The sequence below is a fragment of the Fringilla coelebs genome (genome assembly GCF_963513975.1).
Source record: "Fringilla coelebs genome assembly, chromosome: 1".
Taxonomy (NCBI): Eukaryota; Metazoa; Chordata; class Aves; order Passeriformes; family Fringillidae; genus Fringilla; species Fringilla coelebs.
The window spans coordinates 109,215,429-109,231,013 of NC_140028.1; the positions used below are offsets into that span (position 1 = coordinate 109,215,429).

The following is a 15,585-nucleotide window of genomic DNA, read 5'->3' on the forward strand; positions in this document are numbered from 1 at the left end:
CCTTAGGTATTCCTTTCTGTGCTTGGGTGGGTGTGGGGGGAAGGTGCCTTCCAAGGAAAAATGAAATGTTAAAGCAAACATTGCTGGATATTGGCAGTATTGGACCATCCCCCTCAGCCATCTTCACCAAAAGTCCTAGGAGCAGGGCAGAGACAGCATTACTTACTCTCTCCTAGAAACCGGAACTGCAGACCAGGAGCAGCAGGGCCAGGACATGCACAGGAGCACTTCAAAGACGTGGAGGAAATTGCAGATCTCTTCCACTGAAGAATGTAAATGCTCAAAATGAAAACTTTGTGATCATACAGAAGATAAAGCTGACATTTCCGTTCTGTAGGTGTTAAGTACAGGGGCTGAACACACTGGCTTGGGGTTTCATACATCTTTAATGTGACACAGGTCACACAGAGGAAAAGCTATTTTAGGACTGTGCACTGCCACAGCAAGGACCTTTCCTGCGACTTGGCATTGCAGCATAAGCTAAGGTAAATATTGCCAGCCTATATGCACAAAGGTATGCCCGCTTCTTAAAAATGCATGCTCTAAAGACAGTTTTTTTGCACTCTTTCAGACACAGTGTTGGATTATGGAGCAGAATTTGACAGACCTGCTGGGCAGCGATGGCTCTGAGGACATATTGGTGAGTCACTCCCTACCGGGTTGCTCTCCTACAAGCTGGGGCCAGTAGCACATCTTAGAGGTTCAGTTTTTCCTATGGGGACACAGTACTGGTGGAGATAATCGGCATTCAGAAGAAATCAGTGTGATTGTCGCTCTCTGGAAAGAAACAAAACACAGGGTGAAAATATCTTTAGCTGATGACACTGTGCTTGTGGAACAAGAATGTCCTTGAGGGCAGAGGTAGTGCTAGGAGTGTCCTATAGAGGACATCCTGACAGGGATGCTGCTATCCATCTTCTTTAATTGTTTACTGTCACAAGTACTGCCCTGGGAGGTGGGCAAGCTGCAAGGGGCTGGTGAGCAGGAAGGGAACATGCCACTGATACTGGTGCATCCTATTTCTGGCACTCAGCTAACTAGAAACAGAGCTTTTAGGAGATGAATGTTAACATGTTCGTTTCCCCCTGGGACATGCTCCCTTTCTCCTTTCAGAAGGAAACATAAAATAGGACCCCAAAACCCATATCAGGGGCTCTCAGCCTCCTGGCCATGCCCATGTCATTTCTGGTTTGAGGATGCTCCCTGTCTCTGGCCTCATGTAACCCACCCGGACTCGGGCATGGGCCATGGCCTCACATGGAGCCAGCAGGAGGACGCTGGTAACTTTTTTACCACCACAGCTGCATTTTCCTTGATCTCCTCTGCCCCTATGATGCTCCAGGATTCATCCTGGGTATTAACAGGACATAGCCAATCATTCATGTTCATTCCTCATTTGCATCTTATACTGCAGCTGTGGCACATATATTTTGTCCTCACGTAGCTTAGTGTAAGCTGACTCGTGCCTGGTATATCTGCTAATGTGAGATTCGGCTCATATGAATTTCATTGTCCTTGAACAGATGAGTTACATCTCACCAACACCTAACTCCTCTGCAGCCTATGAATATGCCTTCTACTACTCAGAACTACACATCATCTGTCATCCTGAAGGTATTCCAGCATTTGCATCTACCTTATTTCCAGTGCTGTACTCCATACTGTTTGTGGCAGGCCTCATGGGAAATGCTTTGGTTGTTTGGATTCTGACATTCTCCATAAAAATCAAGACCATGACTGATGTGTATCTGCTGAATCTGACTGTCTCTGACCTCCTCTTGGTGTTCTCCCTGCCCTTCTTGGTTCAGTACTCCATTGTGAGCCAGTGGACTTTCGGAAATGCGCTGTGTAAAATCATCAGCTCAGTTTACTTCATTGGTTTCTACAGCAATGTCTTCTTCATAACCATCATGAGCATTGACAGGTACTTGGCCATAGTCCACTCCCTCCATGTCCAGGGGATCCGGACAACTGCCATTGGGTTTATCACTAGTCTGGTTGTTTGGGCAGTTGCCATTTTAGCATCAATGCCAGACTTACTTTTTTTCCAGGAAGTGAATGACAATAACCAGATTAAGTGCCTCCCTCACTATCCTGGTGGCAACAATGGCTGGAAGACTTTCAGTAATTTTTTAGTCAACATCCTGGGGTGGCTAATCCCTGTTGTTATCCTCATTTTCTCCTATCACAGCATCTTGAAAAACCTGCAGAAGTGCCATACCAAGAACAAGTACAAAGCAATAAAACTGGTTTTTATTGTTGTCATTGTGTTCTTTCTCTCCTGGACCCCTGTCAACATTGTGCTGTTTTTGGACTCTCTGAGGAACATGTCCATCATTGATGATTGCCAGACAAGCCAAAGGCTAGACCTAGCCATTGAGCTGACTGAGGCACTCTCCTTTGTCCACTGCTGCCTCACACCAGTCATCTATGCTTTCGTGGGTGAGAAGTTCAAGAAGCATCTCTGTGTCGTTTTCAAAAAATCTGTATGTTTTCTGTCGAACTGCAAAGGCTACGGGGCTTTCAGTGGGCGCAGCCTGGACAAGCACTCCTCTCTGCACACCAAGTCCTCACAGTTGTCTTCTGTTGGCACTGTCTTGTAGAACAAGTCCAAAACTATTATCCTGGACAGGTGACCTAAAATTGAGAAATCCTCAACTGCAGGTCCACAGCCATGGACTGTTTGAGCAACATTTTAGGACATGAAAAATAGAAGCAGCTGCTTGATTTGGCTTTTATTATGGTTGCTTTTAGTGTTCTCATTTTTAGAGGGTTTTGTTTTTGCATCATCTTCCCTTTCTCGCAGCACATGCCTGCCTTGCTTGCTTTGTGAAATTACCAGCAGACTCCCTTACTGCCAGGGCAGCATGGAGAGGTACCTTAGAAACATACCATCCTGCCTTCAGACTGAGTACTGAAAAGAACTGTTGATGTTTCCAGACCCTGGACACTTGGCCATTCCTTCTCTCGTCTCAGCAGAGTGTGATGGCTTTGTGAGCAGGGATGGGACTCACTCCAGGAGGGGGAACCTGCTCTTTGGAGGGAAATGGGGCCCAAGCTTAAGGTGTCATGCGAGGGCCTGGCTCCCAGTGGACAGATCTGAACAGTGCTTCCAGCCCCAGAAGAGCTTAGTGAGCTGGATAAGCAACCAAGAAATAAATGCTGTCCATATTTTGGTAAAATCAATATGAATTAATATCTAGGTATCATCCTGACCCCCCATCTGATACCAGGGCCTGCAGCTTCTTGGCTGGGAGGGTTTGAAGCTGTAGCTCAGAAATGATGCTGTGAATGTCAAGGAACAACTCCCTACAGGAATTAATGAGTGCTGTAGGAATGGATGGAGAAATTGTTACCAGGAAAAAGGCTGAAGAGTGGAAAAAATAGTGGATGTGATCTCTCACGTGTCCCTGTCAGGGAACTTTCTGTACATTTTTGAACTTTTTGAACTGGTAATTGGTGTGCCAGTGTGGTCACTGCTCTTGAGCAGGCAGCTGGGGTTGACTTTCCAGTTACTGTTCCAACTTGGAATGACTGATTTTATAGATGTGAATGGCTACCCATTCATATCTATATGTATCTATATAGAGAGAGCTATGTACATATACATGCATATCTATACTTGCCAATGTGTGTATATATACACAAATACACACCCATATACCCATATATATGTGTGTATATATATATATTTATGTATGTACTTTTATATGTGCAAATACTGTTAGATAAATGCAATAGTTTTCTAAAGCTTTTTGTTCTCTTCTATTTGTCCCTACAAGATATGACCGTATTTTAAGTTTCATAATAAAGTTACTGTGTGCAGTGTAGTTGCACTACCTTTACATCTGAGGAACCTGTTTCATCATTATTTGTGTCAGCATCTGCATTTCGTTCTGTCCTGGACTGATCTACACAACTGATAGTCCTTCCAGCTGCCTCTTCTCTGCCCCCTCTTCAGTTGTGCTGCTGCCTGGTCCCAGCAGCAGGATCACTGCCTGGCACAGCAGTCCAGTCTCTACCTTTCAGGTGCCTTATTTCCAGCCAGGCTTTTTTTGGATATGCAAACCCTCAGGTTCTCTAGAAGGGGTTTCACAAAAATTCAGGACAAAGCCAAAGGGTGGTGGGCAAGAGGTGGCACCAACTCTCTCCCCTGCAGGTTCACAGTATGAGCCCTCTAGAGCACAATTCACTCAGCTGAAGCACAAGAGATGGGGATGATTTCTGCAGCCTCAGCAGCCTCAGCCTGCACCCCTTGTGCAAATACTTTGGGACAGGTGCTGGCAAGATGATGATGGCCTTTCTCTGAGCATGTCTGCTGGGGGACATCTCCCTCTGCTCAGAGGTTTCACTGATTGCTGTTATGTAGCTGTTGGAGGGAGGCTGTGATCCAGAGCTTCCCCACAAGGGCTGTAACCCAGTGGCATGAGGGTAGCCTAAACATGCAGAGCCTTCTTTGCAAAGTCTTTCACTTTTTGAGCTCACACTGGAGGACATCCTGCCTGCTGTTGCCACAACACCTTCTAGCAAGGAAGCAAGAGATGCTTTCTGCAGCTTAAAGGGTTTTTCTGCCAGAGGCAGCTGGCTTCTATTTTATCAATACTAGGAACTCTGAGTTGGACCTGACCTCAACCTCTCCTCACTGCCCAACTGCTTTAAGCTGGTATTGCTGCCTTCCTGTGCAAAGGGAGAAGGTGATACCCACATCCAGAGAGTGCTTTGCTGGCAAGAGCTACCCTTTGTTGCTCTGGGTGGTCAGAAGCACCCCTGTGGGACACAGAGCTCCTCTGCTTTATGAAGGGATGAGCCTGGAGCAGTCTGCTGCCCTTCCAGTGCCTGTGAGGGCATTGAGAGCAGAAAACATCTTCCTGTATCTGTGGAAGCTGACAGCTTGAGGAAAATGCCAAATTTTAGGGTTTTCCCAAGAGCAGGGATCACAAGAAGCTGAGGCTAAAACATCCTGCATAGCTCCAGTGTCTGTTCACCTACTTGCATAAAAGGTACCCAGCGCAGCTGTTCCACCACAGCTGTTCCACTCCAGCTGTTGTATGGCTCCTGCTCATATCTGCTGCTTACCTTCATATCCTGATCTTGCTTTTTCTTTCTGCTGGGATAATGCAGGTTAAAGAGGATTTAGAATGATGTTGGCACATGAAACAGTCAGATGTAATCTTGTTTTGGCTTCAGCCCATCATCTTAAAAGAGAGACCAGAGTAACTGTTACCCACATTCAAACCTAAACCTAAAGTACATGCTTGTTTTCTTTTGATTTACTGGTGTTACTCACACCAGAGGTTCCCTTCTGCAAAGGGCCTCTTAGAAAGATGGAGACTTTCTCTGATGCCACTCATGATGCTCTCTGAATATCTGGATGGAAAGGCCTTGACAGGCTGGAGCACTGCAGTGGCATCGGGGGTGCTCATCACTTCCCACACTGCAAATGTGCAGCAGTTGTATGGGCATGCTTAAGGACCATGCTGTTCAACTGCAGCAGCAAAAAGTGGGATATATGAGGGAGGGCATGCCAGCTTATGATATTGCTAGATCCCTCAGAAAATAGTGTCAAGTGGGACCTAGCAGAGATGTTCCTCATCTCAGCTCTGAGCTGCAGGACTGCCACTTTAGCACAGATAATCATAGTCTGTTGTCCCAAAACAGTAAAATATTCTGGAGTAAGAAAACCAGTCCATATCCAGCTTTTTCTGGCATTATGCTGAAGCCTCCTTCCCAAGGCAACGTGGAGACAAACTTATTACATCCTTGGCAGAATCTCTGGCCTTCAGGTCACTTGTTCAGGCCAGTGGATACAGTCTGGGGATGAGGATGGGACAGAATTGGTCCTGTCTGGAGGAGCCCTGCCAGCAAGCAGCACAACTCTGCCTCTTTCTGCTGTGGTAGCATCCAGCTACAGCTGGAGGTCAGAACCAGGCAAAACTCTAAGGAGGGGAAAAAGAAAGGTTAATTAAGAGTATTTGTGTCCCACTCTTCTCTTAGCTGAAGGATGCTCCTGTGCAGGGATGGGCCTCTACATTAGCATACATGAAACTCCCCGAGCCTGACTCCCCAAGTTAGTTGTATCATAAATACCAGGAGAATCCTGTTTTATTTTCAGCCTCTTGAAAACACTTTTTATATAAACAAACGTATGTGTACCAATTTTGAAGCAGCATGGAAATTGCTGACCCTGCAAGAAGAAGGTCCAGAAAGGTGCCTCATGACAGAAGAAGAAAAAACCCCATGACTTTAGCTATTCTGTCCAGATATAAAAATAGTTTGGGAAGTTGAAAGGTAATTATAACTTTAGTCTGAATATATCAGATTTAACTGTAATGCGTGGGCTGATATTCATTTTTGGTTAACATGCCTTAAATGTTAATGTCCCTTAAAGGCAGCAAGTAATGCTGGGCAAAGCAAAGCTGCTACTGTAGTGCGTCAGTTTTGACGCACGACTTGTGAGCAGTGTGCTTCTGCTCTAGGTAAACCTGTGCTTCTGCTGACTTGGCTGAAATGCCAAAATGTACGGAAACAGGTCACAGAAATCCCCACCTCAGAATAGCACTGATTTGGGTTCCTACAGCCTCTGCTGACGTGTGTGTCTGCTGGGGCCTCATTGTGACCCCACATAGCTCTCCGGGCCTCCGGGTGTCCCTGCGGCTCCACTGTGCTTTCTAGCCAGTGTACTGCTGGCGTCAGCAGCTGGGTCAGACTTACCATGTTGGATGAGCTCTATGCAAAAGAAAAGTACCACCAAGTAAACAGCAGCACCAGCTGTGTCACCCCAGCAAACAGTTTTTCCTGCCCATGCTCCGATATCCAGGCAGATTTCCCACTAACATTAATGAATGTGCGACGTGTATGCAGGTCTGCATTGCCAAGATATTCATCCCTTTCTACACCTGGCACCCTTGGAGGATGTGCAGTCTCTGTGCTCCTCCACATGCCTGAGTTCAGAGAAGATGTGAATGTGCGTGCAGAATGTGAGGATGGACAGAAGGAAGGAAGGACAGAGCCCTGGCCTAACACACACTGCCAGGACATTGCAAAAGTATTGATTGCCCTTGGTGTTTGAGTCAGCACCAACCTTGACCGTGCAGCAAGGTAAAGAGATCAGTGTAGCAAGAAATGTTTGCAAACCAGCTGCCTTTCCTGTACAACAAGGAATAGAGGAAACAGGCCTTGTTCCCTAATGCTCAGGTATTCAACTGGGCTGAGAGCAAAGAGCAATGCTGGGTGGTTTCCTTGGGTCTTTGTCCATGCTCACTGCAAGGCAGGCAGCATTTCCACTGTCCTCTCTCCCTATGTCTGCATCTCTGTACTCATGCACATCTTGCACAGCCATCCCTGCACATCTCAGTGTCCTCAGAACCACCCTTCCCTGAAGTGTGCTCAGCTGCAGCCCGGCAGAGAGAGGGGTGGTGCTGGTGCAAATATACCAAACAGCTTCAGCTCTCATAAGCAGCCCAAGGGAGAGAGAGGGGAGGGGGAGGAGGGAAGGAGGAAGGAAAGGCATTTCTTTGTTCAGCATCTTGAACAGGAGCTTGCTGGCGTGTGGCTCTGCAGCCATTCCTCCTCCCTGGATGAGCGTGGCAGGGAAGGGATGTGGTTGCCCAGCCAAAGGCTTCTTCCCATCTTTCTTGGGCCTTGCTGTAACTGTTGGAGTTGACCTCACAAGCAGGGCAGCCTCCCAATGCTCTGTGCATGATCAGTGTAACTCAGGTACACCCTGAAACAGGCGGGTCCAAGCAACTCACAGGCACATCACCTATCCCAGGGGAGGGGGACACCTGCAGGAGACCTGGCTGAGCCTCTGCCACCTCTCCAGGGCAGGACAGCACCACATCTGTGTGACAGCTGGAGCTCAGGAGCACAGTGGGGTCACCAAGGCGTGAGTGAGCCTAAACACTAAACTGTTTCAGTGCCCCTATCCTTTCTGTGACATTCCTAATGGGGGAACAAATGTTTCTCTTAATTTTTGATGTCTGTTTGAGCCACACTCCTTCTGCTTGTAGAAACTGTGCAAACATTCAGTTTTCTGTCACTTTTCCCTTCAGCAGCCCTCAGGATGAAACATTTTCATTCCTAGACATGACTTCTCTCTTCCTCACTCTGGGTAATTTCTGCATCCCCACCTTTTCAATGTAAAATAAATGCATCTCCTACTGGTGGCTAGAAAGACACCAGAGCTCAGTTGTCTTCTTGCATCTCTGCAGAACAGTGACATGAAGGGATGAGGCTCTCTCTTCTGGGCTTTCTCTCAAAAGTGAGGCACAGAAATGATTTCTGTGATTTTTGGTGTGTGTCTGTGTGTGAGCAGCTGGTGCTGACATCTGCACCAAAAGCTGCCAGGTGGGCTCTCCTGCAGGACGCATGGGAGGAACAGGATGCCAATGTGGCGGGGATGCAGCTCCAGAAGCGACTCTACCCAGCTGACAGAAATGATAAGAATTTTGAAGAAATTAAGAGAAAAAATGTCCAGCAGGGGTCAGTGCAGTCATGGCTATGGTGTGTGCCGTGCTGCTGTACCTTGCCGGCAGCTCTGCCCTCCAGAGCTCCTGTGGGAGCTCCATCAGGGAGGATGGTGCAGGTACCCCTAGGCACTACCGTTCCCCACTGGCCTGCAGAATGGACTCCAGTGAAACTCTTGAGAACCAAGAGAGCCTCCTTTTGTAGAAAATCACCACCATCAGGCTTTCCTCCATGGCAACAAAAGCAGAGTGTGCTGGGGAGAGCAGCATTTTGATCCTTCAGGCTAGACCTTTCTTTACTGAGTGCTTTAGTCCACAGAGCTTGAACTTGCCAGTGATACTGTGCAAAACCCTGCCTCCCCAAGCTGACCTGGCAGCCTGGCCACAGAGCAGGAGGAGATGCCAGTGGTGTTGAAGTACCTCTGGTCTCCCCAGATATCGAGAGAAATGAGTTTTCTAATTTGGAAGGCCACTCAGAGGGAGGTGGAATAAAAAGAACTGGGTGTTTGCCCCGCTTTAACCACAGTGTCCCTGCACATACATCCTTTACTCTTGATTTCTTCCTGTAAAATCATGTGTGCCTCCCAGCTGGGAAAGCAGCAGACTGTACCTAGCCCTTCCCAGGAAAAGTCTCTCTGGTTACAAAGGGCGCAACATCTTTTTTGTTTTAGCTTGGAGAAACAAAAGATGTTTTCATCTATTGTGTATGGACCTGAATGAAAATCTTTTCAGCAGCTTCCTCAGAATTTTTTATTCCTGAGCTGTCCTCAATATGAGTGTGAACAGAGGCTGAAGATGGAGAAATATATGGTTGATGTGGCAGTTGTCTTTCAGGTGGTATTGGTTTCACATCTGTCTGTGTTGCACTACAAGTGCACACCATAATAATGAGTAGCACTCTTATCTAGGTTTATCACTCATAGCAGAATACAGCAGAAAGCCTTTTGTGTCTCCCAGGGACACCTGCTGAGGATCTCTGTGAGTCAGCTTGACTTGGTTTCTCTTTAATTGAAGTCTCCAGATAAAACCTGTGTGGGTAAAATTTGGCAAACTTCCTTTCTTTCTGAGGGTAATAGCCTGCTCTGTGCTTGGTTCCAGTTAAATTCTGGGCAGCACAGGAGGAAGAGGTTGATGACCACCTTCAGGAAAACCCTATTGCTAGGAGGTTCCTTCTACCTGGAGGTAAGCAATGCCTGGGGACAACCTCTCCTGCTGTTACATATGGGAAGTCCTGAGCCTCCCCCACCCCTTCTTGAGGGTTTTGCCTGCAATGAGCTACACCAGAGCTACTGTGCTGAGTATTGGTGAGCCAGGAGCAGGTTCCCACCTGGGTGAGGGTGGCTGTGTCTCTCTGGGTTCTGCCCACCTTTTACAGGTCAGCAGCAAACCAGCTTGGCCTGTGCAGGTCCCCAGTGGGGAAGCTCCTGCTGGTCTATCTGTGCCTTCTTTATTAGGCTGAGGGAGGTGGGGGATGGAGGGACACAGCCCTTCATCATCCCCATGACGACATGGGAAACAAATTTAGATTTGGATGTCCTCTAAACAGCATCTACACATCTGTCTAGCACATCTACGGACAGGGCAGTGCTGCTCTGATAGTATCAGACCATCGCTGGCATTGAGGAAAGCTTCATTCAACTCAGGATTCTCACACAATGAGAACATTACCTTAATACCATCTACCAGAAATGATCTTTCTGAAAGTTAAAAGTTCATAATTTGGGTAGTCATAGGTCCTAGTTTCAGGGTGTGGGGAGAAACCAGCCTGTTGATGTTTTCCTGAAAACAGTGCAGAGCGCTTTACATCTGTTTTTAAAGTGGTCTGCTGGCACTTGTCAGAGAAAAAGGTGAGTTTTGAAAATTCACTGCTCTGGCCCTATATAATTCCCTACCCTTTAAACTTTATTTCCAGCAGCGTATCTTTGCTGTCCCTGGCTAACACCTATCCAGGAATTAGTTCCCTGATCATTTCCATAGGTGCTTCTCCTGGCCCACCTGGCTGACATCAATTGCATATTTTGGCTGACGTTGGAGGCCCATGGTTTCACCTTAATTACATTGCTATGTAGCTGTTGGGGATGTAACGTTTGCTAGATAAAGCATAATACAGTAAAAAAGCACAGAATGTAATTGGCAGAAATACCAGAACTGAACTTGTATGAAGATGTTTGCCTGGCAACTTGCTAATCAATCCACCAGCAATAGCTCAGGCAACCTGGAAGATACTCTACACCCCCAAAATCCCACCAAAGTCAGCCTGCCTGAAGACAGCACAACTCTGCCTTTGGGGAGAAGGCATTTTAATCTCCCTTGACTTTTGAGGCAAGGGCAGTACCTGGGGGTGTTTCCAGGACCTCATTCCTTGTGTCCTGGAGGGCCTTGGTATCGGTACTGCAGCCAGCAGCATGCAATGTCTGTTTCTCATAGCACACCCACTGCACAGCCTCCAGCCCTGTTCCAGCCCAGAGGAACTGCTTTTTGTGTCCAGTGGTGCCTGGCAATGTGCTTCACAGCATCCCAGTAGTGCTGCACCCATAGTGCAACCCTGAGCAGGGTGCTCAGGCCAGGGGCCAAGAAGGGTCCCTGATTTATGAACATCCCAATATTTTAAACCCTCTGACTCCACTGGGCTGCAGAGAGACATTATGCTTAAAATCTTGTTTACAGGCAAAGAAGGGGCACAATGTATCATAGGTAGAGCCAAGAATTTATTGTGAGTGCAAGGCTCCAATTGTTAACATTTTTAATCTGCTGCTTGCAGAAGAGTAAGAACATTATTGCAGCTTCAATTTTTTGCACACACATAGTTTCTCTCTACTTTCCTGATGTTATGCTCACCCTTATCCCTGCTCCTTTGGGTCCTAAGGCTGGTGCTTGTGGTGAAGTTGAGGTGTTGGAGAGAGCTGTCAGCACCTCCAGTCCTTCCCTGGGATGAGTGCAATGTTCACCCTGATTTTCCTCCTTTTTTTTTTTCCAGGATCTGTTTTGAATCGTTTTTCTATATTTTCCAACATGCTTCTATACCTTCTCTCTTCACTAGTCTGTACACAACCTACCACAGGCAGTGTCCCTTATGGAAGTTAGACACTAATTTTGTTCTCTCTGTTACCACTAAATCCAGTTTTGCCAGCTTCAGGTCTGCATTTTTTATCTGACCATCAGAGAGTTGTGTAGAGCTGTGGGGCTCCCCAGTGCCAGCCTGCACCCCATCTTCTACCCTCCCATACCTGTACTCCTCTGTGCTGCATCCTGCATCCCCACAGCTCAAGGCATCTGCTATTGTACCAAACTTGTACTTCTACACACTGTTCTGTGTCTGAGTGAAAAATGTCTCATTCTGCATAGACTGGGGGAAACTAAGGGGGTGACAGCTTTGACATGCTGTCGTGGCACCTCAGGCAATTCTGCCTCTGTGTAAATCCTGTCCCCTGTAAGTGCTTCTGTCCCTCTGAGTGGCTGCACCCTACTTGACAATTTCACAAGAAGCCAGCAGGACCCCAGCACAGCATATCAGTGTTCTCTCAGCTCAGCCCCGAAGCTCAGCCCAGGAAGCCAACACGTTCATGTAGGCATGAGCATTAGAGAAGAGGAAACATACATTTGAATCCAAACAGGCTCATCTCGAAGAAAACATTGGTTTTCAATGCAGCTATGAACTAAGGTAAGAGACAATTATATTTACCCTATAATTTGGCAGAGCAAAATAAGACAAAATGGTGTCTCATGAACTTAAGGAAATTCTTCACTCCTTAGTGCTTGGAACCTAAATGATATTTAATTTGGGTAAAGATGATGTGGGTATTGTTTACAAACTGTGAAAACAAAAAGGGAAGCACTTCTGTTAACGAAGTGAACCAGGGCAGATAAATTTTACTTGTCACTAATTATTTGTGGCAGACCATCTTGTGGTACGAGGAATATTCACCCTGGATAGAAATCCTCAAGGTTAGTAAATGCTGATATATGACTAGTGTGCAACATCAACCTAGAAGGACAGAGCAAGAAGATACAGCTCTTCTACTTCATTAGAAGTTTTTTCTTTGATGTCTGCAGAGATTGCACAACTCACCAGCATTGCTTGCTTCTAGTTTTAGTCCGTGAACCACCATCCAAAACATCACTGACACTGAAAGACAGCCCAAAGCAGAAAATCTGGTAGAGTCAATAGAAAGCATCTGATACAGACAGACCAGCAAGAGAGCAATGGAAATGAAAGACATTTGACAGCCCTTACCTTTCTGTATAACATACTTGATTTTCTTGTGACTCAACTTTCCACAGGAAAGATGTTACATGAAGATGTCTGCCGGTTTGGGTGAGACATTTGGGTAATGCCACAGTGGTGGCAACCCACTGAGTACTGTGTGATATCAACACAGATCCACAGCAGTGGTTGCCAAAATCTGGTCTGTTGGGGCAAGCCCTGCGTGCTGGCAGTGCAGCCAGAGGCAGGGAACTGGGTGACAGAATGAAAGAGGGCAACTGCAAAGAATCAAAAGGGTTTGGGCAGTACAGAAAAAGTCCAACAGGGAGAAAAAAAGGCTAAAATTTGACAAAAGACAACACATAATAAATTGAGACTAAATCCCATAGAAAACGTAAATTTCATCCATACGTAATCAAGAAGTTTTAATGTGCTCTGCTCTCTGAAATGATGGAGAAGATAATTTAGAAGAACTCCCACTGCTGAAGAGCCTTCTCTGATTTCTCAGGGATGCTGAGGCAATTTGAAATTATTAATCACAAAAAGGGAGTGGGGACAGGAAGCAAATAGATGCCACAAAAGGCAGTGAGAGAACAGAGCCAACAGTAACCATAAACAAGTATAAACAGCGCTCATAGCTACAAATAATCACCTGCTTTTGCTGTCCCTTTAACAGAAAATACAAAAGAAATTTGAATGCTGCTTCAGAAGAGAAAGCCTGGGAAAAAGAAATACTGAGGAAGAGCAGGTAAGAGAAAACACTGGCAAAATGGTCAGTTATACATTTTTAAAAATAGATACAGAGTGCCTGAGCAACTGTGCAAGCAGAAAGGGCAATTAGGGGAGCTTACAGGCTAGATGAAATAACTGTGAAATAAGTTTTCCAAAAAAATCCTGATCCTGGCAGTCACCATCCAGTCACCATTGTCAGATGACAGCCCCAAACACCCAGTTCCCTGGGGGCAGCTCTTGAGAGGGCACCTGCTCCCTCAGCTCTGCCACTGCTTCCCCTGTAGCTGAGTTAAAGTGCTCCCCAGCCTCTGTGAGGACCAAAATAAACACTGCTCTTCAACAATACTCACTGTTTATCTAATTTCCTATCCCCTGGCTGATCCCTGGCAGCAGGGCACTGCTGAGAAACCGTCTCAGGCTGCAGAAGCTCTGCAGAGGTCCCTTGCTTCTGGTCATAGGATCAAGACCATCCTGAGAGACATGGGTGCAAATTTCAGAACCGTTTCAGTGAGTTTTGCACTCGATTTTAACATGCAGGGGAGATGCAGGAGTCTGAGTCATACTGTCAGCTCATCTTTCCTAAATGCATGGAGTCATTTCTGAAACAGCTTCCATGCTCAAGAGACTTGGTCATGCCCTGAAACATGAAGCTATTCCCTGCTCCTTTAACTGTGCAGGCACCAAGGCTCCTGCATATCCACTCTGTCAGCCTCAGAGGGGCTTTGTCTCCCCAGTGCTGAGTTGAAACCACTGACAGCTTCACTTCTTTCTATAAATATACCAGCAACCACGGGGGTGAGCTGCCAGGGGTTTGGCAGGACTTAGCTTGGCCGCAGCAAACCACACGCTGCTGTGGTGAGGCCGTCCCTTCCAACTGGCTCACAGCCAGTCTGCCTGGTGGGGCAAAGAGAACAGCAAGTGGGGGGATGTTTCTGGGGGCAGGATGTGCCCAGGACATCTGGGTTCAGTCCCCTGTGCCTGCTTTGCTGTGGTGGCAGCACAAACACCCTGAGTGATGCCACCAGCCTGGCCAGTGCCCAGAGGGAGCAAGGGCAAGATCTTGTTCAAAATAATACCTCTATTGTCATTCGGAAAGACAGGTGATGTAGCCCTTGACATTGGCACAGACATCCAGCAGTAAGTCCATGGTTTTGGGTTTTCTTTATGAATATACCTGATTTTGATGTGATGGGCTAATATAAATCTTGTACTCTCATTACTTGCTGTTACCTCCAGGTATGCATGGAGCATCATTGAGAAAGCACTTTCCAAAACTATAATGCCCTAGGCAAAGGTGAGAGAGACCCTAGGGATTTTGGACTCTGCATTACCTCCTCCTGCCTTCCGTGATCTAAGTCTGATCTTTCCAAATACATTTTTCCACCAAAAAACACTGGTTTAAATTTGTAGGTTTACATGCTTCTCATTTGCAGCTAGTGGTGTCTGCTTCTAATTTAGTTTGTGGTATTGGTGTAGAAGCTGTAGGATTGGATGAGGGAACTGGCATTTTTTTAAATATCTTTGTCCTAAATACTGTTGTAAGGGGACCCAAGACCTCTGCAATATTCAGTCATGTTCTTATCAGCAGTGGTTTTATTGCCTTCTATTTCTGAGTCATATACTTATCACACTTTAAGTGGCCTGATTTTTGAAAGCCTCAGCATCACGTTTCTGCACCTTCAACTTCACTTTAAATTGGAAAATTCAATAACAAAGCATCCTAGAAAACTACTTGCTTTTGAAAAACTTATCCTCAGATTTCTGGGGGGAAGCCTCCATAAATTAAATCACCCAAATTGAAAAGCAATTTTTAGGTTTGCAGAATTCTGATGGGCCACAGAAACAGTCCAGCTGATCTGAGAGTAAATGACAGAAGAAAGAAGAAACACCGAAGAAAGGAATTTCCTCACCTTAAAGTCATCAAGGAAGAACTGAGGGACAGTGAGCATGTGGCATGACTCCACACTCACTCAGAAGCAGGGGAGGAAGGAAAAAAGGACTGGTTAGGTGGAAAAATGCACAGGTTTCAACAGGGTGGCTATTTGATAATAACATCTCCAAACTGTGCTGCCTTCTTTCCACAGCCATCGTGGTAGCCTCACTGCCAACCCAACGCCAGCAGCTGCTCCATGGTTTTCACAGGACCCTGCTTCTTCCCAGGGCTCACACCCCAGGATTTGAGCT

At 46.5% G+C, this 15,585-nt stretch overlaps 1 protein-coding gene across 1 annotated transcript; it reads left to right on the top strand.

Annotated features, from left to right (window-relative positions):
- Nucleotides 1-403: 403 nt before the first annotated feature.
- Nucleotides 404-2,603, top strand: LOC311154494 (C-C chemokine receptor type 8-like; the record flags this gene model as incomplete). The annotated part of the gene is made up of 3 exons (XM_084207075.1): nt 404-485; nt 572-640; nt 1,524-2,603. Exons 2-3 carry the CDS (start codon nt 587-589, stop codon nt 2,601-2,603), a joined length of 1,134 nt encoding a protein of 377 aa, XP_084063201.1. The 5' UTR covers nt 404-485; nt 572-586.
- Between the last annotated feature and the right edge of the window lie 12,982 nt (nt 2,604-15,585).